Below are 26,861 nucleotides of genomic sequence, written 5' to 3'. Positions count from 1 at the left end.
TTAACTAGAGGCTTGATTTCCGCGCCTGCGCATTGAGAGAGTAAACACCTCTCTTTTTCACCCACCCCCGCCCTATCCACATCCTTATTGCCCCAACCCAGCCTCCTCCCATTCTCCCCTTCTTCGGGTGGGGTAATGGTCCGTTCCAGGGAGTCTGGCTCGTTCTGGAGGGTGGCGAGCATACAAATGGTACATTTCACTGCCTTCATTACCTTCCGCTTTTCGCGGCTTGTCTGTTCTACTTCCCCTACCGAATGAAGCTCAATAGGCTGGCCCAAAAGAAGGCGGGGGAGTCGGGTTGAGGGGACCGGTCTGAGCCGGTCTCCGGCGCAGGCGCACTGCGGATAAACAGGAAGCGGGAGGTAGGGGCAGCTGCAGAGGAGATCCAGGAGCTTCGGGAGGAGGCAGCGGGAGTACGAGGATTATCGGAAGGGCAGCAGAAGCTAACTGAGAACGAGAAAAGGAGCCTTGGCCATCTGCCTCCAGGGAACGAGAGGTCGCAGCCTCGCTCTCTGCTTAGGCTTCCGGCTCCCCAGCTAAGGCTGAGGCTGCGGCTGCGCCTGCGGCTGACAAAGGGCTCGCGCTGGTGCCGCCGCCCTTCTCATCCGGGCATTAGGGTCCCTGCGGAGAGGGAGGGGGAAGGGCAGAGGGGGAGGGGAAAGAGCGGAGGGGCGCGCGCTTAAAGCCGAGGCCCTTTTTGGGGCTCTCCGGGCCGGCGGCCCTACGGACGGAGGCCGAGGAAGACCTGCAGAGGTGGCGGCGGCCGGGGGCAGGAGGATGGTGCAGAAGGAGAGCCAGGCGGCGCTGGAGGAGCGGGAGAGCGAGCTCAACTCCAACCCTGCCGCCTCCGCGGGCGCATCGTTGGAGCCGCAGGCAGCTCCAGCCCCTGGAGAAGACAACCCAGCCGGGGCCGGGGGAGCAGCGGTGGCCGGGGCGGCAGGAGGGGCTCGGAGGTTCCTCTGTGGCGTGGTGGAAGGTGAGCGTTGTGGCGCGGGCTGGGCAAGAGCGTCCTCACTCCCTCTCCACCCCAGTAGTACTACGTTCTTTCCTTTTTGCGGGGGCAGGGGGCTCTAAAAGGGGGTTATTCCCTTGGGTCTGAAATTTGACCCTGCTGAAATGAGGGAAGAGGCGAGAGGATGGGCAGGTCTTTTTTCGCGTTGTGAAACGGCGTCGAATTTCCTCCTGGCTATTAACAAGCCTGACCCCACCCGCCTCGGGCTTGGAGCCAGGCATGCTCCAATGGAAGCGGTGTAAGGAGCCTAGTCTTAGGCTCTGAGTTTTACGTCTTTGTACCTTGGTATGTTGTTCTCTAGGGTGGTTTGTGTTCAAATGGAGAGAGGTGTGTAGTTTTGTTGTCCCCACCCTTTCGAAAAAAGACTACCCGTACAGGTGTGCTAGTTGTATTCCTGGAGTGAAGAGAAGCACTGTCATCTTACAGTTTTACAAATTCCTTTTTGCTTAGAATTTTTGTTTGTTCTTGTGTTTTTTTGTTTGTACTTGTGTTTTTGTTTGTTTTTTTGCTGGCCAGTCCCGAACCCCCCCAACCTTTGAAGATTGATTTGCAGCCTAGAAAATTGCCCTTTGCCAACTACTGTGCCTTGCCTCTGAGGGATGAAGCTTTGACTTTAATAGTATCTGAGATACGGAATTTTAGTGACTGCAAAAGAGGTGTAAAAGTTCCCTTCTCACTTCCTTCCCATTTCCATTTAAAAGGAATGATGGACTTTTTTGGTGGTTGGGGAAAATGACCAGAAGATTGTATCACAGTTCATGAATGTAATGAACAAATGTTCAGCTGTGCATTCTAAGCTAAGCATGAATCAGTTTCATTATTGCTCTTTCCTGGAGTACAGCATGTATTTGAACTTTATGAAGTATTTTGGCTGACCCAGGGTTTCTTAGCTGTATACTTTATTAGTTCTCCCCTATATGTGGTGGGCATAGGAGTAACACTGTAGAAAAGACTGGTCTTTATGAAAAAAACAGAAAGATGTGGAAAAGGAAAGAAGGATTGTCCTCTTGGTTGAGAGCTTTGGTACTCACGGAGTATTCATTTGAAAGATGGGTGGTGGTTATGCTATATTAGATAAAGTTTGATTGTAGGAGAGAACAGACTAATTGGCAGCTACCATAAGGAATGAAACGATTCAGCAAAGTTAACTGTCTTGCAGAATTTTCGGGAAAACAGAATGGAAAACTGCCTGTGTATTTGACTGGAGTCAGTGTATGAAAACATGATTGCTTTGTTTGATTTATGCATTGATGTATATATAGAGCTAGAATCTGTGCTTTGTTATGTAAGATCTTGGGGTGGAGGGTGGGAAAGGAGTGCTGGGGGATTAGAAATTTTAGAGCTAGACTAAAGTGAATCTAAGGAAATTTGCCTGTCCATTACACCTTCAGTAATTATGGAGAAAAGTTAGCTGTGGTTTAGATCAGTTGGTTTGTTTTTCAGAGTAGTATTAAAAGGGAACTAGTTTACTTAGAATTGTCTTATCTGTCATCTTTTCTCCTTCCAATTCCTAGTATGTTTTCTTGGTGACTGAGCACCTGATATTTTTTTTGGTGTTCGTTTTGCTTTTCTTTCCCTCACAAACCTGTGTTGATTTTATTTATTTATTTATTATTTTTGAGGTTAATTTGTGCTTTTATTTGCCAGTATAATTTAACTACAGTGGCCTGCAAACTTTTTTGATCTAAAAAGTACATTTTACATCACAATCCAACAAACACACACACATATATATAATATGTATACATATATAAAAGTGAAACAAAAGTTTTGCTAAAAACATCTACCCTGAGTGTTAATTCTTTTTTTTTTTTTAAGACTTTTTTTAAACCAAGTATGAACTGCACTGACACATCATAATCACCAAAGCCCCCAGTTCATCTTAGGTTCAGTTTAATGAAGTGAATAGTGTTGCACGTTCTATGGACAGACCTTCGTTGATTTTAACTCGTGTAACAGCACTGCTTCCTCTGCAGTGCCAATTAACTAAAACCATGAACCTTACTCTGAAAGAGCAAAGTTAGGATTCCTGAAGATTAAAGTGTTAGTCACTTGAAAAAACAATTTTTTTTTTCATGTTGAAGCAGCTCTAAAGGAGAGTTTAGTGCCTACTACTTAAGAGAAAAATGATAATGCAGAGTGTTGTAGGAAAGCTATAAAGACTTGTGAAATTTACCTAATACTTTAAATCACCTGTAAGAGAGTAACCATTGAATTGTCCAGATTGAAAGTGCCACAGTTTCATGTATTAGTATGTAACGAATTTTTCTTTGGCCTGTCATTGTCTTTGTGGTGCAGAGTAACCATTCTATCTAGAGTGGAGCTTATTACTGTTAAGAAATTTTGGTTTTTGAGTTAGTTTCTTAAACTGTGTGTGTGTATGTAAGGAACATTATGTGTTCAAAACACAATTTGAACCATTTTTATGATACTCCTGGGAGGTTGTCCTTATCTCTTGCAGATGATTAGACTGAAACAGGTGGAAAATAAAGGTTAGGCAAGCTGTAAGGTGTGATTAGCACAAGCCACAGCTCTAAATACCAGTTTGGTGCTTATACCACTACTTAAGTCATCATTCTGCAGTTCTGTTTCTTGCAGTGTGCATTACTATTGCTTTGCCCCCATCTAGGATACTCTGGAGTGAGTCACGTTCTTGAATTTTCAGTTGTTCATATACATTTGCTCTGGAATTGAGATTGCTTGAGAGTTTCCTGTTTGGGCCAGTTCCAATGTTGAATTTGTTGAGTGTAGTTTAAGGCATTTTTGGGTCCCTTTTATAATTTTGGGAACCAAAAAAAAAATAAAAGCCATCATAAAATTAGATGAATCAGATTCTTTTCTAATTCTGTCCCTGGTTTTTTCCCTACCTTACTTGTTTTCACCCCTTCCCCCTCTAAAAGTGGTTTAACTCCCCTTCTAGGTAGTAATTGTTATTATTAGCAGTTTGTGGTTACTTTGCTTCCCCTTTCCCCACTGTAAGATTGAGATAATCTTTTTAAAAGTTAGATTTAAATATATTTAGTCTTTTTTGGCAGTGAAAAGAGATGATGTTTAGTTATTTTTAGATGACTTTATCACATAAATAATGTGTTCATGGTAGAAAAATCAGAAAATTTACCTAAGCAAAAAGGGAATTAAAATCACTGTAAAATATCACCCCAAAATACCTTAATGTTTTACTAAACATCCTTCAGATCTTTGTATATTGTACATATTTTTTACAAAGTGGTATTGTATGTATTGTAACCTGCTTTTCTCAGTAGATAGTTTATCACATTCTTATAATTTCATTCTTACTTTGGATCTAGGATTTTATGGAAGACCATGGGTTATGGAGCAGAGAAAAGAACTCTTTAGAAGGTAATTTTTTTATTATGTGAAGGAGAGTCTTAAACAATTAACATTTCCTTTTTTTTTTTTTTTTTTTTAACATTTCCTTTTGTTTGAGGAAATACACTGAATAGGCCAGGTGCAGTTTGATGATTTCTCAGTTGCAGAAGTTACTTTACTTTGGTCTTTTTCCTCTTCTTCACCTAAGGCAGTGGTTCTCAAACTTTCCTGGGAAAGCTGGATAGGTTTTGGGCTCATCTGTCTTACTCAGAACTGTTGTATTTTTATTTAAGACTGTTTATAATATGTTGACATTCCTTATAGTATTTAATTTTTTACAACTCCACTGGATTACAAAAAAGTTAAAAGCTACTGCCAGAATATTAGATTTTTAAGAGACAGAGCTGCTCCAAGAAGAGGAAAAAAAGTGAGATTTACAGGTTATACATGTTGCCTGTTTATATACATGTAATTTTTTCTCCTCTTAAGGCTCCAGAAATGGGAATTAAATACATATCTGTATGCTCCAAAAGATGACTACAAACATAGGATGTTTTGGCGAGAGATGTATTCAGTGGAGGAAGCTGGTAATCTTTTTCTTTTTAATCCATAAATTCTGAGTACATGAAGAAAACAGCTATATTTTAAATGTAGTTGTACAAGAATTAAGTATTCCACTTTCACTTTGTAGGTAGTTTTCTTTTATATGGTTACTCTGTGTGTTAGTGCATATTGAAAGAGTAACTCTAACAATGTGTAGCCATGGTGTGATTTACAGGTATACCAGTCTGACTTCACCTGTTCTGTGGTCATAAATTGTGCTTTTTAACTTCTGCCAGTGGACTAAACAGTGGGCCATTAGACAAAGAGGTGCTGAAGCAGGGCTAGGCCTAGGGCAAGGCAAGTGAGGGGCCTGCCGGCAGTGCAGATTTTAAAGGACTCCAAAAATCAGTAATCAAGATAAATAATACTTTATTACCCATTTTTTAAACCAGAACTAATGCAAAAAATCCACGAACAAAATACCAAAATTTTAAATAAAGACAGGGTTAGTACTACTGATCCTTTTGCTTCAGACTCAAGTATGGCTTGGTCTTGACCACTTGATTTCTGTTACTGGTCCTGTCTTTATTTAAAATGAAGAAGGGCCTCACCTTAGTCTGGGCCTATACTGAAGTGAAAAGCCATCCTGAACTATCCTTGTTACATGTGTTCTTATGTCGAGTTAGTTACATAAAGTTCATAAATAAGAGAAGTAAATTAGACAAGTGGTGCTTTTCTTTGGGGACTTGAGTGAATGGGGGAACATTTTCATACCTTGAATTAAATGGTAGCTAACAATATATCTGGTTACAGAGCCCAGTCAAGGCACTGAAGGCAGAAAGTTTTCTTAAAATATGAAAAGCAATTAAAACTCGATCTAGTGTTGTTGTTTACTACTCTATATAACTTAAGTGTCTTCAACTTGATTATTTTCTGGTGTTGCTGGTAATGAAATTTAATATGATCAAAATATAGTCAAATGACTATCTTGAGATACCACTGAAAGTTATTTAAAGATATATCCTGTGGTATGGAATAGTCAATTTACTTAGGAATTATGGAATTATGACATTATGGAATGTCAATTTACTTAGGAAAATTGTCTTTCACATTTTAGAGACTTAAAACTGTGATGAATATTTTTCTTGTAGTTACAAAGATGTCAAGATTGTTAAGGCCATCACTTAACCCTGGTTCTTAAGAACACATTTTTCTTTTTTTCCAAATTATAAAGTTGCTATATGTAGATGTATTTATTTAGGAATTCCAGTTGTACAGAGACAGCAAAAACAAAAGCATACCTCTCAAATACTATAGGAAATAAAAATGTTTTGTATTCAGTAAGAGAATTGATGCTTAATTCAGTATTTTTTTTTTTTTTTTTTGCGCTATGCGGGCCTCTCACTGCTGTGGCCTCTCCCGTTGCGGAGTACAGGCTCCGGACGCGCAGGCTCAGCAGCCATGGGTCACGGGCCAGCCACTCCGCGGCATGTGGGATCTTCCCGGACTGGGGCACGGACCCGCGTCCCCTGCATCGGCAGGCGGTCTCTCAACCGCTACGCCACCAGGGAAGCCCTTAATTCAGTATTTTTGAGAAATGGCAATGCTTTTATTGAGTTCAGGGTGACGTTAAATCTCATCAGGTTTGTGCCATTACGTATTGTCACATTGGACCTGACAATTTTGTAGAATTTAAGGGACTTTTTTTTTTTCTTGACTCATTGAAAATTGGAGAAAATAACCTTCAGTTTGAAGGTGAAGGCTCTTTTAGTTTTTGTGGTGCTTTCTTAAATCATGGACTCTATTCTTTAGAGCAACTTATGACTCTCATCTCTGCTGCACGGGAGTATGAGATAGAGTTCATCTATGCTATCTCACCTGGATTGGATATTACCTTTTCTAACCCCAAGGAAGTATCTACATTGAAACGCAAACTGGACCAGGTAATTTCCTTACTTTTTCATTATTTTTCCCTGAATCAGTACATGAAACTAAAAGTTTTCTGAGTTGCTTTTATGATGTAAAAAGGAAACCAAATTCATACTACTTCTTTGTTTCCGTACAAATTTTTTTTAACTCTTGATAAGAGGAATATTTTCTAAAGTGAGTCAGAAGAGCTTTACTGGAGGTACCATTGCATCTCAAACTTCAGTTTGCATAAGAACTGCCTTAAAACAGTGCTTAGAAGTGATGCTTAAAAGGGTTCTTATAGGCTCCATTCCCAGAGATTCTTAATATAGACTTGAGGTGGAGACTTACCTCAGATTCCAGGAAATTCTGAGTGGTCCAGAGTCACATTTCCAGAAACTCTGTTGGGTGCCTGACTGAATTTCTGAGTGAGGTTATAGAAATAGGTTCACTCAGTTATATGGACAAGAGATGTAATTCAGTTTGGACATGATTGGCTAGTTTCCCAAAATGAGAAGAAAAACTAGGTAAACGTGTAAGCTGTTGGTGAACCTGATTGGAGTCTAAATTCTACTTAACATAAAAGCTGCACATGTTTTTTGGTAAAGTAAGTGTGCTGTTTTTTAAAATATATATATGTTTCTTTTTTCTTTTTTTTTGGCCATGTGGTATGCGGGATCTTAGTTCCCTACCAGGGATCGAACCCACACCCCCTGCATTGGAAGTGCGGAGTCTTCACCACTGGACCGCCAGGGATGTCCCCTATATATGTTTCTTTAAGCAAAAGTTTATATTGGATTTCCCTGGCGGTCCAATGGGGACGACTCTGTGCTTCCAATGCACGGGGTGCGGGTTCGATCCCTGGTCAGGGAACTAAGAAATCCCGCATGCCACGCAGTGTGGCCTTTAAAATATATATATTATTGGTATATATTATTGGTGGCATTAAAATGGCTGGTAGAAAATTTAAAGTAGTTTGGGAGGTTCCTGGCGGTCCAGGGGTTAGGACTTGGTACTTTCATTGCTGGGGCCAGGTTCAGTCTCTTTTCGGGGAACTAAGATCCCACAAGCCGTGTGGTACGGCCAAAAAAAAAAAAAAAAAAAAAGTTAAAGTAGTTAAATTTCTGTGAATAAGCTTTTAAAAGGTTATTTACCTATTTGATCATATTCTACTATGTTGGTCTTTCTGATTGATGGCCTAGATTTATGTGCAAATGTGCAAAGAAATTAATTAGCATCAATGTATCTTGACTGGAACAGGTGACTTGGGTTTGTCATGTCTTAGAGTTTATTTATTGTTCACGGGTTTTTTTTTTTTTTTCTGTTTGGTTTTCTATAGTTGGCAGTGAAGGAGGTAGAAGGATAAGCTGCATTATAGAAGCTTTGTTAGACATACTGGCATATTGCATTCAAACCCAAATGAAAAAATGGGTCCCACAACTGTCTAGCTGTTTAACATAGAAAATATAAAGGCAGTGGCTTGGCATTGAACATTCTGCTAAGGAAAATATTTGACTTTTAAGTATAACTATTAAGTATATACTTTAATATTTGAAATCCTGTGTTTTTTACTCTGTAAGATGAGCTGGTAAAGCATCTTGTTTTTTTTTTTTTCTTTTCCTAGGTTTCTCAGTTTGGGTGCAGGTCATTTGCCTTGCTTTTTGATGATATTGACCATAATATGTGTGCAGCTGACAAAGAGGTATTCAGTTCTTTTGCCCATGCCCAGGTCTCCATCACAAATGAAATTTATCAGTACCTAGGAGAGCCAGAAACTTTCCTCTTCTGTCCCACAGGTATTGTATATAATAGCTTTATATTTAACTAGTCTTTTTGAAATATATAAAGGTATAATATATAAAATATAAAAATATATATAAAATATATAAAGGTATAATAAAGGTAGGAATTCTTTTTCTAGAAGATATTTCGGCACATCTTAAATTGGAGAGATTTTAGGGATTAATAAATGACAACTGAATAGGCAAAAGATTTTATGTATTTTTTTGGTACTGGAAGTATATGAACATTACATGTTCAGGATTAGAGGAGGGGATAGTATTATAAAAATGAAAGCTAGAAAAAAGCAAATTTACATTGCTTTTAACTTAGTCACTTCTCATATCCTCCTACTTGTTCCTTTTTTCTGCCCTTGCATATCTGTATCCCTTTTCATTCCTCCCACTCCCATCTGGGCTCTTAACTTCCAGTAGTCAGCATAGAAAGCTTAATAATTTTTTCTCCCTTTTTCTTTTTTCCCCCCTCTCATCTCTCCCTGGTTCCTTCCATTGAAAATGTTTTTTCTCTTTTTTTGCCTCTCAAAATTCAGCCTATAAGAAAACTTCCCTAGGCTTGACTTCTTGTTCAGGAAGAGTTAAAAAAGTTCTAAGAAATTTTAGACTGATTTATTTAACTGTGTATATGTCTGTCTTAGAGTATTGTGAGCCATGAACCTTATCTCAGTGGTCTGATACTATGTGAATACTCAGTGTTTAATAAGATCATACTTGGTAATTACTTAATTCACTGCAAATTATAATCAATTGCAGTTGAGTACTAATAGCCAGGAGCCTAACATTGCATTCTTTCTATTATGATATTATGAATCCAGTCTGTTTGGCCTCTTATTGTAACTGAGAAATGTAGGCAATTCAGAATTATGTAGAAAATGCTAAAAATTCTAATTATTTCTTTAGTAAACTTGTATTTCTGGTGACCACAGGACCATAAGGATTGATCTGTCCTAATACTAGAGGAAGAATATCAGATTTTATGATTTGATTCTTTTTTTTTTTTAAGTTGAGTCATAAATGAACTACCCACTTGAGTTTACTTCTTTTGGGACATAACATGGAGGCCTTTTATTATTTGGATGAAAATAATTTAGAATTGGTAGACATTTTTATCCCTATTCAAAAACTCATGACCATTTCACTCCTGACTGTTTTACTGATTAATTTTTCCCCCTACATTCAGAATATTGTGGCACTTTCTGTTATCCAAATGTGTCTCAGTCTCCTTACTTAAGGACTGTTGGTGAAAAGCTCCTACCTGGAATTGAGGTGCTGTGGACAGGTAAGTCTTAAAAGATTTAGACAGTAAAACTTTTAATTAACTAGGACCTTGGGAGTTGGTTGTTCTGGTTAATTGGATACTTTTATTTATTTTTAAAGTTTATTTTTATTTTTGGCTATGTTGGGTCTTGGTTGCTGCACGCGGGCTTTCTCTAATTGTGGCAAGGGGGGGCTGCACTTTGTTGCAGTGTGCGGGCTTCTCACGGTGGTTTCTGTTGTTGCGGAGCACAGGCTCTAGGTGCGTGGGCTTCAGTAGTTGTGGCTCTCGGGCTCTAGAGCGCAGGCTCAGTAGTTGTGGCGCATGGGCTTAGTTGCTCTGCGGCATGTGGGATCTTCCCGGATCAGGGCTCAAACCTGTGTCCCCTGCTTTGTCAGGTGGATTCTCAACCACTGCGCCACCAGGGAAGCCCCTAATTGGATACTTTTAAAAAGCTGAGCCTTGGGCTTCCCTGATGGCGCAGTGGTTGAGAGTCCGCCTGCCGACGCAGGGGACGCAGGTTCGTGCCCCGGTCTGGTCTGGGAAGATCTCACATGCCGCAGAGCAGCTGAGCCCTTGAGCCATGGCTGCTGAGCCTGCGCGTCCGGAGCCTGTGCTCCGCAACGGGGGAGGCCACAACAGTGAGAGGCCTGTGTACTGCAAAAAAAAAAAAAACAAACAAAAAAAGCTGAGCCTTAACCAGAACATTTTGTTTTAATTCTCTTTCTTTTACAAAGTACACATTCTTCACATAGTATTAAAAATATCTTTGAGGTTTTATAAAGCAGAAACTAACACACCATTGTAAAGCAATTATACTCCAATACAGATGTTAAAAAAAAATCTTTGAGGATTTTTCAGTGAGTCTGAATATCAGTTACTGGTAAACAATAGATCTATAGGGATCTGGGCTAACAGGTATTGATCCCAGCACTAGGAGAATGTTGTATTTTATAAAATGAAAGCTGTAATGCTGGATTGACAGTTAGTAATCGATGAGCTGTATTAGCTTTCATTCTAAGAATTAAGGGCAGAAATCCTCCCGGGGTTTAGGTTAATTAGACTTTGTCTAATTGAGGATATATTATAATGGTAAAAAATGGTTAACATGGAAATTTCTTTCTTACTGATGTATCACTTTGTGGAAAGTTACCCAAACCTTAAATATTCCTACCTTTTAACCACTAATTCTATTTCTGAGAATCTGATCTGAGGAAATGTAGGGCAAGGGGAATAAAGCTGAGTAAAAGGACATATTGCTGTGTTATTTTCAAAAGAAAAATTGTTATGAAATATAACAAGGAAAATAATTATATGCAGTATATTTTGAAGAACCATGTATGAGTCTTTTTTTTTTTTTTTTTGGCGGTACGTGGGCCTCTCACTGTTGTGGCCTCTCCTGTTGCGGAGCACAGGCTCCGGATGCGCAGGCTCAGCGGCCATGGCTCATGGGCCCAGCCGCTCCGTGGCATGTGGGATCTTCCTAGACCGGGGCACGAACCCATGTCCCCTGCATCGGCAGGCGGACTCTCAACCACTGCGCCACCAGGGAAGCCCGAGAGTCTTTTTGTTGTTGTTTTTGTTTTTAAAAAATTTCCTCTGAGAATTTATTTATTTATTTAAGTTATTAAAACATCTTTATTGGAGTATAATTGCTTTACAATGGTGTGTTAGTTTCTGCTTTATAACGAAGTAAATCAGCTATATGTATACATATATCCCCATATCTCTTCCCTCTCCCTCCTTCCCACCCTCCCTACCCACCCCTCTAGGTGGTGGTCACAAAGCACCGAGGTGATCTCCCCTGTGCTATGCGGCTGCTTCCCGCTAGCTATCTATTTTACGTTTGGTAGTGTATATATGTCCATGCCACTGTCTTGTATGAGAGTCTTTTAATAAATGGTGGTCATTATTTCTAGGTCCCAAAGTTGTTTCTAAAGAAATTCCAGTAGAGTCCATTGAAGAGGTTTCTAAGATTATTAAGAGAGCTCCAGTAATCTGGGATAACATTCATGCTAATGATTATGATCAGAAGAGACTATTTCTGGGCCCATACAAAGGAAGATCTACAGAACTGATCCCGCGGTTAAAAGGAGTCTTGACTAATCCAAATTGTGAATTTGAAGCCAACTACGTTGCTATCCACACCCTTGCCACCTGGTACAAGTCAAACATGAATGGAGTGAGGAAAGATGTAGTGATGAGTAAGTAGATGACTTAATTCTTGACTTTGGGAGGAGAGTTGGGATTAAGTAGAACCATTGGCAAGTATGCATTCTTTTGTCATCAAGATTTAAGAGGATTTTTTTAAGGTGTTGTTTAGTCCTGTGAATGAGATGTATATGATACAAAAAGGGCTGCTTGGACTGCCTTTGCACAAGTTACTTAATAACTTCTTGGCCTCAGTTCTTTGTTTTTAAAATGTGTCTTAGCCTTTCAAGTCTGAGTAACTAGACAAGGTAGTCTTTTAGTGTTCCTGTTATCCCTTGAATAATTCTGATTGAATTTGTGTTTTCAGGTGATTTTATTAAATGGTGTATTTTAAATGGCTAAATATTCTCCTCTGAGTTACTTAATATATAATTTAAGTTCAGCTTACATTTATGAGACATTTTGTCATTTTAGACATTGGCTTACTGATTTTTATTTACGAAAAATTCCTAATTGAGTTCCAAGTAGGAGAATGCTGACTAGTTGTTTATTCACTAACATTTAAACACCTATTTATCAGACACTAAGGATGCAAAGAATAAAATAGTCCCTACTTTGAAAGAATTTAGTCTGGTGTTAGATAAAGCAGATAGGCAACTGTACTATAGAATGATAAGTGCTGAGATAATTATCTACAGAGTGCTAGGGGGAACAGGAGGCAGTGATAACTTCTGCTAAGCGAAAGTGCTGGTAAATGATTTCATAGAGGAGGAGTTACTTACACTGGGTCGAAGTATGAGTAAAGTCTGCAGGGCATTAAAGGGTTGGTGGGCTAGAGATGAAAATACTAGACACTGAAAATTTCAAGTTACCTGAATTTTGGCCCATTGGGGGGTATTGAAGTGTCACATTATGGTGCTTAGTGGTATGTAGTTGAAAGTTGTGTTCTGTTTCTCAGTTCTGTACCCCTACTTCCAGTTCTGTTTATTGAATTAATGCTTCCCTTCAAGGCTCAGTCATTGTCACCCCCCTCTCCCCAGTAAAAAACACAGAGTTAGGGATATAATCTCAATCCTCTCTGTATACATGGCTGTTAGTATCTACCTCTTTTAAGGCAGAGCATGAAGCATGTTAACGACTAGTGGACATTAGCCAGACTGGCCTGTGTGCAGGGAAATAAGAAGGAAAGCTAAGAATAGTGGGATTTGAATACCAAGCCAAAGAGAGTTCAGACTTAATTTTTTCTACCGCTATCCTGGTTCTTTTATATGCTTATTATCTGTGCTCATATGTGGGCTCTCTATCAATTTTCTCTTCTCCCCTCAATGCATTTATTAATGTGCCCATTATTTTTTCATAATTATTTGCCTTTTTAAGTTATAAACCCCTGAAAGATAGGGAATCTTCTTTATGGGAAGAATAGTGCCTTTAACCTTGCATTCCCAATAATTGATAATAAATGGACATTTATGACTGCCTTGTCCAGTGATTCTAAAGTTAATATTTAATATTTCAATTGGAATTTTACATTTAGCAATGCATTTAGATGACTATTCTGGGTGAAGTGGTTCAGTGAAGGGTCTTGGTTGTGTTTGCATATTATGCTTAAGGTTTGTTCTTGTTCCAGTTCTTTGCTTCTCTGGGTTTACTGTAACAATTAGTGTTTTGTAATGAAAACTGTTTTTGTGCTCTTCCTCTCTTTTTTGCAGCTGATAGTGAAGACAGTACTGTGTCGATCCAGATAAAGTTAGAAAATGAAGGCAGTGATGAAGATATAGAAACTGATGTACTCTATAGTCCACAGATGGCTCTGAAGTTAGCTTTAACAGAATGGTTGCAGGAGTTTGGCGTACCTCATCAGTACAGCAGTGAGTTTGGCCTTTCTTTGTAAGGGGGTTGGATCACATTGTTTGAGACATAAAGTAAAGGACATTTGTGATGTGTCTTCTTATAGGCCTGCCAAGCAAAACGAAATTTAGGAATCTAGAGGATAAGGTTTTTTAAATTTTACTTTTGGTCTTAAATAGCTTTTATTTTGATGGAATGCTAATTTGTTTTTTAATATATATATATAAATTTATTTTATTTATTTATTTTTGGCTGTGTTGGGTTTCTGTTGCTGCGCGTGGGCTTCCTCTAGTTGTGGTGAGCGAGGGCTACTCTTCGTTGCAGTGCGCGGGCTTCTCATTGCGGTGGCTTCTCTTGTTGCGGAGCACGGGCTCTAGGCGTGTGGGCTTCAGTAGTTGTGGCACGCGGGCTCAGTAGTTGTGGCTCACGGGCTCTAGAGCACAGGCTCAGTAGTTGTGGCGCACGGGCATTAGCTGCTCCGCAGCATGTGGGATCTTCCCGGACCAGGGATCGAACCCGTGTCCCCTGCATTGGCAGGCAGATTCTCAAACACTGCGCCATTAGGGAAGCCTGCTAATTTGTTTTTAAAATATCTTTTTATGAAGTAGTTTTTAAATACAGAGCTTCAAAAGAGAAGAAAGTAATAGGTGTTGGCATGTTTATGATCTGTGTTTCCCCTCCTCTCTTCCCTTCCCCACCTCCCAGTGGTTTAGAGAAATTGTACTTTCTTGGGGCTCAAATTATTTGGAATCTCAAATGGAGGCTCTTAGTTAGAGATATGGTAAGAAGAAAACATTTCTCTAGATCTAATTTGTTCTGTTTCTAATTCTGATTATCTCTGGCAATTTGTTTTTATAGGTAGGCAAGTTGCGCACAGTGGGGCTAAAGCAAATGTAGTAGATGGGACTCCTCTAGTTGCAGCACCCTCTTTAAATGCCACAACTGTAGTTACAACCGTTTACCAGGAGCCCATTATGAGCCAGGGAGCAGCCTTGAGTGGTGAGCCTACAGCTCTGACCAAGGAAGAAGAAAAGAAACAGCCAGATGAGGAACCCATGGACATGGTAGTGGAAAAACAGGAAGAGACAGACCACAAGAATGACAATCAAATACTAACTGAAATTGTTGAAGCTAAAATGGCAGAGGAATTGAAACCAATGGACACTGATAAAGAGAGCATAGCTGAATCAAAATCCCCAGAGATGTCTATGCAGGAAGATTGCATTAGTGATATTGCCCCGATGCAGACTGATGAACAGACAAACAAGGAGCAGTTTGTGCCTGGTCCAAATGAGAAGCCTTTGTACACTGCAGAACCAGTAACTCTGGAGGATTTGCAGTTACTTGCTGACCTATTCTACCTTCCTTATGAGCATGGACCCAAAGGAGCGCAGATGTTACGGGAGTTCCAGTGGCTTCGAGCAAATAGCAGTGTTGTCAGTGTCAATTGTAAAGGAAAAGACTCTGAAAAAGTGAGTATGCTTAATTTACCTGTTTCTCTGGCCTGGATGGGTCCCCATGCTGTTGATACAGGGGAGGTCTTAAATGAGAATTGACCACATCTTAGAATGTGTTCCGTAAAGTAGGTACGGACTCTGCTGAATCTGATATATACAGTTTCTTAGTTTGACCTTATAGTAGCTAAGAATGAAGGAAAGTCAAAATTGATTGTATTAGGAATATTTGTCAGTTTGGGGAGACAAACTTTTATTGTTTGTCTTTAAAAGTTTAAGCCCATTGATTCTTTAATGTTTAGTATAAATTTGCAGGTACCTGATAACATAAACAGCTTAGTTTATAAACTGTGTTTTAGATTGTTGTTAAACTTTCAATTTTTTGAGTGTTTTTATTGATCCTCAATAGATTGAAGAATGGCGGTCGCGGGCAGCCAAGTTTGAAGAGATGTGCGGACTAGTGATGGGCATGTTCACTCGGCTCTCCAATTGTGCCAACAGGACAATCCTTTATGACATGTACTCCTATGTTTGGGATATCAAGAGTATAATGTCTATGGTGAAGTCTTTTGTACAGTGGTTAGGTAGGTATACCAGGAGTAATCTCTTCTCCTCAGATACATTGTCCCTTAAAAAAAAAAAGACATTATCCCACAGGGAGAAAAACATACAGGGAGTTGACGAATTTCCAGCTGTGTTTAAATTCTTTGCCTAGATCTCAAAGGTGTACCCATTGTTACAGACTTGAGGTGCAAGCCTCAGTAAATATACCGAGCATGTTGATTTTTCTCCCTTGGGCTAATTCAGCATAAATATCTTGAAAATGTGTTAGAAAGTACTGACTTTAACTTGCTCTGACTGAATGCTTCCTGGATGGAATCATGTATACCACTTTTATCTGATTTGGAGATGAGACACTATGAATTGTGACGCTGTAAGCTCTCTGCTGCTTGCTGTGTCTTGATGACATTAATGCTGTGTTTAACAGAACAATTGCCGAAATGACCTAAGGGGGCCTGGAAAGAGGAAGCCATCCTCCCAGCCCTGTGCGCATGCGAGCTTTAGTGGTAGGCTATTCTGGTGCTACTTGGTATTACTTCACAGAGCTTTTTCTTTATGTCTCTACCAAGTAATTGGTTTTAGCAGGGGATAAAAATTGCAATGCCCTGAAAACTCTGCTTCATTAAATGGACTTCTCTTTTGAAAACAGTGATTTTTTTTTTTTTTTTAAATTTTCAAACTTGGTAAAAAGCACCAGCATGGCCAAGTTTCTCCAGGGATCTCATTTCATTTCCAGGTTTTCAATCCAGCTATAAGGAATATCTAATGGACTTATGCATAGCACACAGCAGGCAGCAAGGCTAACTGACATGTCATAGTTTTCATAGTAGTCACAAATACTATGATGGGTTACATACTCTTGGCTGTGAAATAGAAGTGTGAAACACAGTGAGCTTAGAGTAACTCAGGAGTAGCAGCAAAGAGATTTCTCACTTTCTGCATATATACTTTTGGACTCTTAAATATAAAAAAAAATTTTTCCTGTGATACAACTAATTAGCAGCTAAAAATAGAGTCTCTCATTGTTAATTTGAAAGTAGAGGGAATTCCCTGACTGTCCAGTGGTTAGGATTCCACGCTTCCATTGCAGGGGGCATGGGCTCGATCTCTAGTCCAGGCACTACCCGCAAGCCATGAGGCACGGCCAAAAATAAAAAATGAATAAATGAATTGGGGAAAAAGAAAATAGAGAATTTTGGGTTCCTGTATATGTAGCACAACAGGTAAAAGAGAATTTTGACCTCCTCTTGTTAAAAGGCTCCAAGATACCTCTTCTCTATGATACACGTCTGCCCTTAGGCTTAGGAAAAACCTCTGTATTGATTGTTGGATGATGGCATTTGCCTTCCAGGCTTTTGGCCAAGAGGATATAATTAACCCTTATAGGGATTGAAGTTCTTAAGTTTCGAACCTGTAATCCGGATTATTAAGTTTGAGAAAGTGTTGCTTAAAACATTTGATACTCAGCTTTTCATTCAAGAATTACTAAAGATTCTTGATTATATACAGTATTGCTGCTTTTTCCTCTCAGGCTTTACCTCTGTACTGTGCAGTTATAGGGGCAGCTTTCCCAGATTGTATATAGCTGTTGTACAGTCTCAAGGTCAGAGCATCTTAGAAGCTTTAAATAATCATCTAGGCATCCACATAGCTTTACAACAGCTCACGACAAAGAGAGTATTTTCATGGTTCTATAGTAATTTCAGGGAGTTACTGATTAGTACCCTTTCTTTTCCTCTAGTCTCCAGTCCAGCTGGCATTCAGTCCTTTAAAGAATGTGGCTATGCAGTACTTTTGATTACTAACGACTTCTATTATCTTCTTCCCCATTGTGTACAGATGGGAGAATCCTCAGCACAAGTTCTACTACTATTGGATGGACAGCGGCAGATGTTCACAGCGCGTCATGATTAATTAGTTTAACTTAAAAGGTTCTGTGAGGTAGCTCAGGTAGATTTAAGGGCAGTAGGCATGAACTGAAGTCACGTTTGCGCAGCGACTGAGGCATTAACCATGTTTTCATTTATACAGCTCTTCGTACATGCAGCTTTTTATTGTAATAGTTGGAAGTGCTAGTTATGTTGTAGTCTCAAAGTGGGGGGTAGGGGAAATTGGCTCATCTTAAAGTTTGAGACGTGTAGTTTTTTCCTGCAGTGTAAGTTTACACTGAGCTATGGAATGGGGCAGGTTCTCTTCATAACCTAAATTTTGACCCCCTATTTCATATTTATTTTACAAATATTACATTATATCTATATATTTTTAAGTACCCCTACCCCTGAAAAATGACAACCCTGGATATAATCTCTTAATGGGCCTGAATTGTCAACAAAAAAATTGGTTTGCTTTGGGACTGTCTGACTAGCACACTGTGTATTGTACTGATGAGACTGTTAACTTGAACAGGAGGTAGAATGCTGTCTTCAATTGGAAAAGAACTATATTGCGCTGCTTTATCTTGTCAGAAGACTAGGCAGGTGATTTTGATTTGGCCTCCAAATTATCTTTTAATTATCTTATTAGCTTCCTTTATTGCCTATGGAAGGCAATTATAATTTGCTTTTAATTATCTCTTATTATTAGCTTCCTTTATTGCCTGTCTAGTTGGTTAAGTGGTGACCTTAAATGTTGACTTTTGGGCCTCAAAGCTTGCCACTCCATGTGTGAGCTAAGTGCACTGCAAAGATGATAGTGGTTGATCAGAGGAGCCAGATACTGTCATACTTTCAAGGAAAGTATGTTTTAGCTGTGGACAAATTAGGAGCATCAGTTGGCTCTCCTTAGTTCTCAGAATCTGTCAGACTGATACTGTTACTAGCCAAGTCTGAATTTGGATTGTCCTTGTCAGAAAAGAAAGAAAAAGTACTCATTGTGTTTCATTGTCAACTTACTGAATAATTTCTTTTACTTATTCTGCTGACCTTAGTTTTCTGACAAGATTAACCCCTTTTCCCCCCTTTTTCCCTTCCCTGTACCCTTCCTCAAAATGTAAAATGTGACTTCAGACAAGTTTAATTCCTTCATGGGCTGTGATAATAAAATGTCTCATCAATCTCACTTCACTTAACTTTAAAGTTACTGTAATTTTGCTACAGAGCAAGCAGCTGCCTTGATTTTTACAGCTGTACCTAGGGAATATATAAGCGTGACCCAGACAAACTTGACACTTTTTCCTTCCAATAATTTAAGAAAGGGTAGAACTCTTTCACTAGAACAGTGATTATTCATTGATCAGAGGAAGGAACATCAGTATTGAAATTCCATTACAAATTTAAAAAAATTATTATCACAGCCTTGTCCTGAAACCCTGGATTATTATTGTTAGAGAGCTGTTTCCACAAAGTGTTTGTTAGTTTGTTGGACGTTTGAGACCCCAGGAAATCCCCTTTCTCGTAACGTTCTCCGCTTGGATCTGATCTCAACAGGGTGTCGTAGTCATTCTTCAGCACAGTTCTTAATTGGAGACCAAGAACCCTGGGCCTTTAGAGGTGGTCTAGCAGGAGAGTTCCAGGTATCAATATGAATTCACAACTGAATTGACGTTTTCTTTGTCTTATGAGAAACCTTATGTTGCGCATCAGATGGCTGGAAGGATTGGTCTGCCGAAGGCTTTCTAGTCCCAAATTCAATTAGTTACATAGCTGGATTTTAAATCAAATTTTCCTCCTCTTTCGCAGTAATTTCTGAAGGAGATGCTGCCAATTCCCCCCCGCGCCTGCGAAGCGCAGCGGCTCTAGGTATACACTTCACATTGTTTCTTTGCAGGTCGCACAGCATTTTAATCTGCGCCCGCAATGCACAATGCGCGCATGCTTGTCTGCCAGTGGAAACTCCATGAACAAAAAGGATGAATGATTATGCAAATGAATGGTGAAAGGGCTTTTGGATATTTTCCCAATTATTTTATAAGTAATACTTGAAAGAACAGTCCAGGAATGAAAAATTGAACAAAATATGAAGTTTATTTGGTGTTGGAATTTGTTCATGGACTTTCAGGTGCTCTACTTTTCTCCCCCCAACAGGTGCTCTGCTGCGCACAGCAAACTGAAGCGCATTGCTTTGGGGATAAAGCGTCTCCTGGACAGATAACCCTCTTCAGACCAAACCTCTCCTCCTGACAGTCTGTTCTGCCATCTTTTAGTGAGAGATGGTCTATATAAGATTGGTTTAAAAGATAGATTTGTCATAATTGGAATAGAATTTTTTTTTACTGTATATTTAAATCCCCAGTAGTATGTCACTAAAGCTATGTAACTCAATTTGGGTAATTTCTATTCAGAAGCACTCCCCTCCCCCAGCAAAGAGGTGTTTTTATTAGTAAAGCATAGCACACCCCTCTTCTTTAGGTCTGCCTGCAGTAGCCAGTTAATGTTAAGTTGGTAATCTGCAGTGCACACTCATTAAAAGTAAATATCTTCCCAACACTGATCATCTCCCCTTTTTTTCTTCCCACAGCGTTTGCTGCCAATTGATGGGGCAAATGACCTCTTTTTTCAACCACCCCCACTGACTCCGACCTCCAAAGTTTATACTATCAGACCATACTTTCCTAAAGATGAGGTAATCATCTACCTGTCAACTTGGTGTATGGTTATGGTGAACACTTAATCCTTTCCTTTGAACTCTCTGGTTAAAAGAATCAGTTTTGTGTCTTAAAACTTTAGATGGAGAAAGTTTAACTAAAACATTGAACATGGGATGTTTAAAGAAGAGCTGAAAAAAAAAAAAAGAGCTGAAGGAGTTTAGACTCAACATCTCGTGTCAGTTCTTTTAAAAAAAAAACAGATGAAATGTATTCACAGTTGGAATTACTGAACGATATCTGAATGATCAGTTGTTCTCAGCTGATTTTCTCCTATATATTTTCTGCAGTTTTCAGTTGTGAAGTGCTTACAGGCTGCTTGATAATCAACTACAGAAATAAAAAGCATGCCTGCTTAAAGACAATAACATGTTTTAAACATTTGGGATGTATAGAAAACTGAGAGAGACTCAGCCTCATAGTTTGCTGGATTTTGAATCCACTACTTACTGTCTAAAACTATCCCCTGCAAAGTAATTCTCACTGTTTACTATAACCATGCTGTTTTCTACTGGCTTTACAAATATGACTCAATAAATCTCTATTTAACAAAGCGGAGGTGATATTTATGACAAGCCAAACGTTTTGTTACTCCCTCTTCTAGAAGTCCATTCTGACTTATGAGTCATATTGTTAAATTCGGTTGCCATTTTTCTTGATGCGTTGCTTAACTAGATTATATTTTCAGGCTTCCGTGTACAAGATTTGCAGAGAAATGTATGACGATGGAGTCGGTTTACCTTTTCAAAGTCAGCCTGACCTTATTGGAGACAAGTATGTGATGAAGTATTCTGATTTGTTGGATTTGGGACTAGACATTTCATAGCCAGGTTTATCAGGTTGAGGGGAGGTGCTGACTGGAAATAGAGTTTTTTAGAAGTCCTACTTTAGTTGTAATAAAATCTGAGCATTAATATGTGTATATTTTCAGTTTGTATTTACATCGAATGTAGTTTCCATGCATTGTCATTCGAGTGTATTGGGCCTTACATCACTGAATTCTAATGTTTTGTGTTAGTAACTTAACTCACTCTGGTCTCTTTTTTTGTGAGCAGGTTAGTAGGAGGGCTGCTTTCCCTCAGCCTGGATTACTGTTTTGTCCTAGAAGATGAAGATGGCATATGTGGTTATGCCCTGGGCACTGTAGATGTGACCCCCTTCATTAAAAAATGTAAAATTTCCTGGATTCCCTTCATGCAGGAGAAGTATACCAAACCAAATGGTGACAAAGAACTCTCTGAGGCTGAGGTAATACACAGATTTAGAATTATACAATGGTAATTTTTTAGAAAATAAAATACTTATTAAAAAAGCAAGCAGATATATCTTAAAATCCCAGTGCTTACTAAATTTCTTATAGAGAAGAATTCTTAGGGCTTATTCTTATTAGCATGGTATTTTCCACTGTTCCTTACGGTTTTTTTTTTTTTTTTTTTTTTTTTGCGGTACGCGGGCCTCTCACTGTTGTGGCCTCTCCCGTTGCGGAGCACAGGCTGCGGACGCGCAGGCTCAGCAGCCATGGCTCACGGGCCCAGCCGCTCCGCGGCATGTGGGATCTTCCCAGACCGGGGCACGAACCCGTGTCCCCTGCACCGGCAGGCGGACTCTCAACCACTGCGCCACCAGGGAAGCCCTCCTTACGGTTTTTGATTTGGAAGTGTTGTTGTAATACTTTCTCAAGTAAAAGCACAACATAGACAATTAAAGAACCTTCTTTCTCCCTCCCTTTCTGTTTTGAAGCACCAAACTTAAGGATGTTATGGTCTCTTCTTTGGGTACTCAGGGCAAGTTTAGGTAATTAAAAATCTCTCATTTGCGTGCTAATGAAGCTAACTTAACTTTCTCAATAATGCATTTCTCATGGTAATTAAAAACTAATAGGAATGAACTTTAAAAATAGTTTCTTCTTGAGGATAATTTTTATTTTCAATAAATACTTTTAGAGAATATACTTGGACTCGTATTTGTGACATTGTCTCTATGTAATAGGAGGCTGGGTTGGAGTAGGCTCCCTTACTTGGGATTTCATCGACATGACTGCAGCATGCTGGTGATTGAGCTGTTGATGTGTTGCTTTTCCATATGTGACAGTTCTCAGCATAGGAACCTATGAAGAAAAACCAGTGTGTCTCTTATAAACTTTTTTGTAAAAAATTGTGGTAAAGCATACATAACATAAAACTTACTGTTTTAACCATAATTTTTTAGTGTACAGTTCAGTAGTGTTAAATACATTCACATTTTTGTGCAATACAAACTTTTAAAAAATTGTTTTATTTTGAATTATTTATTTTTTACTTTGAATAATTTTAGATGTACAGAAGTTACAAAGATAATACAGAGTTCCAGTATACCCTTCACCCATTTTCTACATTTGTCCTAAGTCTGAGAAACCAACTTTGGTACATTGCTATAAACTCCTCACCTTACTTACCAGTTTTTCCACTAATGTCCTTTATCTGTTCCAGGATCCAATCCAGTATACCACATTACATTTAAACAAACTTTTAAAAAAATAAAAACGCTTCAGCTAGAATTATAAGCTAATTAATTCTGCATGTGGTAATTTTATAATTACCAGAAGAGTTATTGAATATTGCTTTCCTTTTCCTGTTACTGAGTTCTGTAGTTGGGATATATGGATTCATAATGAGTAGCTACTGAAAGTCAAGAGATTCTTCCTAAATTTTACAGAAAATTATGTTGAGTTTCCATGAAGAGCAGGAAGTGTTGCCAGAAACTTTCCTTGCCAACTTCCCTTCTCTGATAAAGATGGATATTCACAAAAAAGTAACTGATCCAAGTGTAGCCAAAAGCATGATGGCTTGCCTCCTGTCTTCACTGAAGGCTAATGGTGAGTACATATTTGTAGAGTTGCTGGTATTTGGGTTATGTGGGGACAGGACTCTATTTTAGGATAAAAAGAAAGAAGTGAATTTACATTCCCTTCTCCACCATTTATGGTTTTGCTTCTGAATTATTAGTGCTGCAAGAATTGGGTGTGTATTAATCATTGGAAAATACTGCTCTTTTACACTATGAATGCTTATTTTTGAGCCCCAATTAAATGAGAAGTGTACATTTATTTTGCTGGGAGACTTATAAATGATAGTTGAAAATTAAACGAACCTCGGGAAGACTTCATTTAGGAATGCAGAGTTGCTGATGTTTTTTGAGTTTGTTACTTAAACCTTCAAAAATACTTTGCTGTACCCTAGTGGTATGAAAACTTTTTCTGTAAAGGGCCAGATATTGAGAATTCTAGGCTTTAAAAAGGCAACGTACAGTGTTCCATTGCATGTTTTTTGTTTGTTTGTTTTGCGGTACGCGGGCCTCTTACTGTTGTGGCCTCTCCCGTTGCGGACGCACAGGCTCAGTGGCCATGGCTCACGGGCCTAGCCGCTCCGCGGCATGTGGGATCTTCCCAGACCGGGGCATGAACCCGTGTCCCCTGCATCGGCAGGCGGACTCTCAACCACTGCGCCACCAGGGAAGCCCTGCATGTTCTTTTTTTAAACAACCTTTTAAAGCTGTAAAAAAAAACAAAAACAACTTTTTAGCCTTTGGCAATACAAAAATGGGCAGCTTGTTGAGCACTAATTAGAGGGTTCTTGATGTGTGAGGATGCACTTTTGTTGCATCTTTATATCATTTGATTCAGTGGTATCCCCTTTGTGGGATAATTTAAACAGCTCTGTTCGATGAAAGTATAATTCTCAGTGTTGTGCTTGGAACTGAATCATGCAGGTGTATGAGGCATGTCTTTAACATATAAAACACATTCTGGTTGTATTGGCTTGCGACATAGGCTAGAATAGGCTCTGCCCTGTGGGTCCCTCAAAGATACTTTACATAAATATATTAAACATTCAACAGAGGTATCCTTTGCCTTGAGGTTTCTTACAACCTCTTTGCCAAAAGATTTTCTTTCTGGGGAAGAGTGTTACCCACCATGCAAAAAAAAAATTTTTGAAGTATATTTGACAATTAAGAATTGTATATATTTAAGGTGTACGATTTGATGACTTGAAATACATTGTGAAATAATCACCATATTAAAGCTAGTTAACATATCCATCACTTTAAGGTAGTTATCACTGCAGTATTGATGAATATAAATATTGACTTTTGATATAAATTTTAAAAAGTATGAAATTTAGAGGCTGGTATAGATAAGCCAGTACTATGATCTTTTTGAAATATATTAGAGATTAATTAAATTCATATTCATATTTCTACGAATTAAGTGACATTTATATTTTGATTTTTTTTTTTCCCCCTAGGCTCTCGAGGGGCTTTCTGTGAAGTGAGACCTGATGATAAAAGAATTTTGGAATTTTACAGCAAGTTAGGCTGTTTTGAAATTGCAAAAATGGAAGGATTTCCAAAGGATGTGGTTATACTTGGTCGGAGCCTGTGACGTTTGTTGGCACTATGAACTGTTGGGAAGTCTCTTCACTTCACCTGGTGGGTGGTGGTTGGGGTCTTCATACAGCTCAGCCTCTGGAGCGGCAACAGATCGGCTAATTCAGATTGGAAACAAAGAGGACTATGTAAAACTCACTCATCATGCTTAGAGACTACTCGCTGGTTGGAAAAAGATAGTATTGCTGTAAATCCTGTATGAAAGAGATGTGGGCCTCCTTATTGGGTCTTGTGTTAGGTGCTGAGACCTCTTACGTGGGCTTATAGGGAGGGTGTCTTCAATAAATGTAGTCAGCACTGTTTCTGCATCCAGTGTGGTTGCATTTCTTACCTAAGAGTAATCAAAATCATTTGTCATCCTCCTTGGCTTATTAAATGAAATGTACCTCATTCTTTGGGGACATGGCAAAGATGAGAAAGATTTGGTTTCAGAGGCTTCAGGGTGGAGAGTCCGAGTGGGATGGTTATGGCATAGTTTAAGCTGAATAAATGATTTCAATTTGGGCGGTTTTTCTGCTTTTTGTAAAGCCTTGGCCAGTTGTCTCGTGACCATTATTGGTTCAGGCATATTGTGCTTTGTAGGGACAAATGTGCAGTTGTTTGTGGCAAAAGCCTAAAAGTGACAAACTTGTAAATTATTTTGTATATAAACTAAACTAGCTGTAACCTGACTATCCTTTGTGTTTACTGTTTTTGTAATTTTCCTTTTGAAAATGAAAGGGTGTGATTCAAGATGGCACTTTGAATATGTAAATCAGTGGAAAGTGTATTTTCTTTACTTTTGTCTTTGTTTTTTTAGAAGTTTTATTATTTTCGAAGTGCCTCCCACCTAGGGCTAGGCCATGACCACTTTGGGTACCAGAGTCTAACTTCATGGGACTCAGTCTGTTGCAAAGTGCCGTCACTTCTGGAAATTAACTTCAATTCAGGTCAGCATGTGAAATGTTAGTTTTGACTTCTGGCAAGTAGGGTTCAGGGACTGATTGATCCCATTTGCGCACAGGTCAGTTGTCCTTTAATTTCAAGACCTGTTACTACTGGTTTTATTATTAAATCAGTGTCTTTAGTTCTTGCATGTTTGTATCAAATTTTAAAAAAAGAGCACACTTTAACCAATGACTTACGGTTACCCTTTTCTCTTTCCTTTAACCACAGGTTCTGAAAGCTTTCAAGTATTTTAATTTAGATTTGGTGTGTTTAAGGGTTCTGAGCATGAGGCTAGCAGGTAATCTCTGCAGGATTCATTTTTTTAATCATGGCTGGCTGGCTTCTCCATAGATGGTTAACAGTATTTTGTTATCTTGCTTCCCTGCAGTTTTGTATCAGCAGTTTAACTTTGAGCTGAGAGCGGGGAGGGTCAAGGAGAAGGAAATTTAAAACATATTTTCTTTCATAGATTTCCATCAGTGTGGGCTTTGAAAAGAGAGTCTTTTAAAACATTGTACTTAGTGACTTTCAACCAAAGCCTGTGAGTGTGAATGGGTGAGATGAACAAAGGAGGCCTCTTCACATTCAGGGTTAGAAACCTGCAATTGATAGCAGGATATGTAAGGTATGTTGGACGACAGGAACCAAGTTTGCGTTTTCAAGGGCTGAGATGAAGGGAAGATCGCTACAAGATACTGTTTAAAACGGCTTAATGTCATTTGGTTTTTAAGTACATTTTGTACACTAGTGGACAGTTCTAGCATTTTATCTGGAGGATTCATTCCATGGTCGTCATCCTGTGGAATCAGGATTTTTAGCAAGTTTGCTGCAGCTTTATCTTGGCTTTTAATAAGTTTGGCTGGTGTTCTGGTCACAGAGCTAACTATGAAACATGTCCACGCCGCTAGGATTGTTCAGTGCTATGCTATCTTCCATTGTTACGACTATTTATTACGGTTGGGTGGTATTCCATTGATTGTTTAGATCACAGCTCAGTTCCTGTAGAAAACGAACTGTAAAACCATCTGAAGACCATACAAGAGGCAAAATAAAACTTGAAGTGAATGTG

The 26,861-nt window shown here is 39.0% G+C and overlaps 1 protein-coding gene across 4 annotated transcripts; it reads left to right on the top strand.

Annotated features, from left to right (window-relative positions):
- Window positions 1-195: 195 nt before the first annotated feature.
- Window positions 196-26,861, top strand: OGA (O-GlcNAcase). Of its 4 annotated transcripts, none has more exons than XR_004346091.1 (16): window positions 196-976; window positions 4,321-4,372; window positions 4,832-4,929; window positions 6,698-6,828; window positions 8,418-8,589; window positions 9,770-9,868; window positions 11,764-12,048; window positions 13,705-13,863; window positions 14,702-15,315; window positions 15,707-15,881; window positions 19,536-19,595; window positions 20,314-20,418; window positions 21,129-21,214; window positions 21,496-21,688; window positions 23,135-23,294; window positions 24,724-26,861. XR_004346091.1 is itself a non-coding variant. In XM_032607498.1 (16 exons), the coding sequence occupies exons 1-16, from the start codon at window positions 778-780 to the stop codon at window positions 24,858-24,860; spliced, it is 2,751 nt and encodes a 916-aa protein (XP_032463389.1). In that variant the 5' UTR covers window positions 211-777; the 3' UTR covers window positions 24,861-26,861. The 4 variants fall into 4 exon arrangements, 2 of the variants coding, with proteins under 2 accessions (XP_032463389.1, XP_032463391.1); XM_032607498.1 differs by lacking the exon at window positions 19,536-19,595 and adding an exon at window positions 19,284-19,369 and having other exon boundaries at window positions 211-976; XM_032607500.1 differs by lacking the exons at window positions 13,705-13,863; window positions 19,536-19,595 and adding an exon at window positions 19,284-19,369 and having other exon boundaries at window positions 320-976.

Source organism: Phocoena sinus, chromosome 16 (genome assembly GCF_008692025.1).
Source record: "Phocoena sinus isolate mPhoSin1 chromosome 16, mPhoSin1.pri, whole genome shotgun sequence".
Classification (NCBI taxonomy): domain Eukaryota; kingdom Metazoa; phylum Chordata; class Mammalia; order Artiodactyla; family Phocoenidae; genus Phocoena; species Phocoena sinus.
Note: the sequence above shows the minus strand (reverse complement) of the source record. Positions and strands in the feature narration are given on the sequence as shown.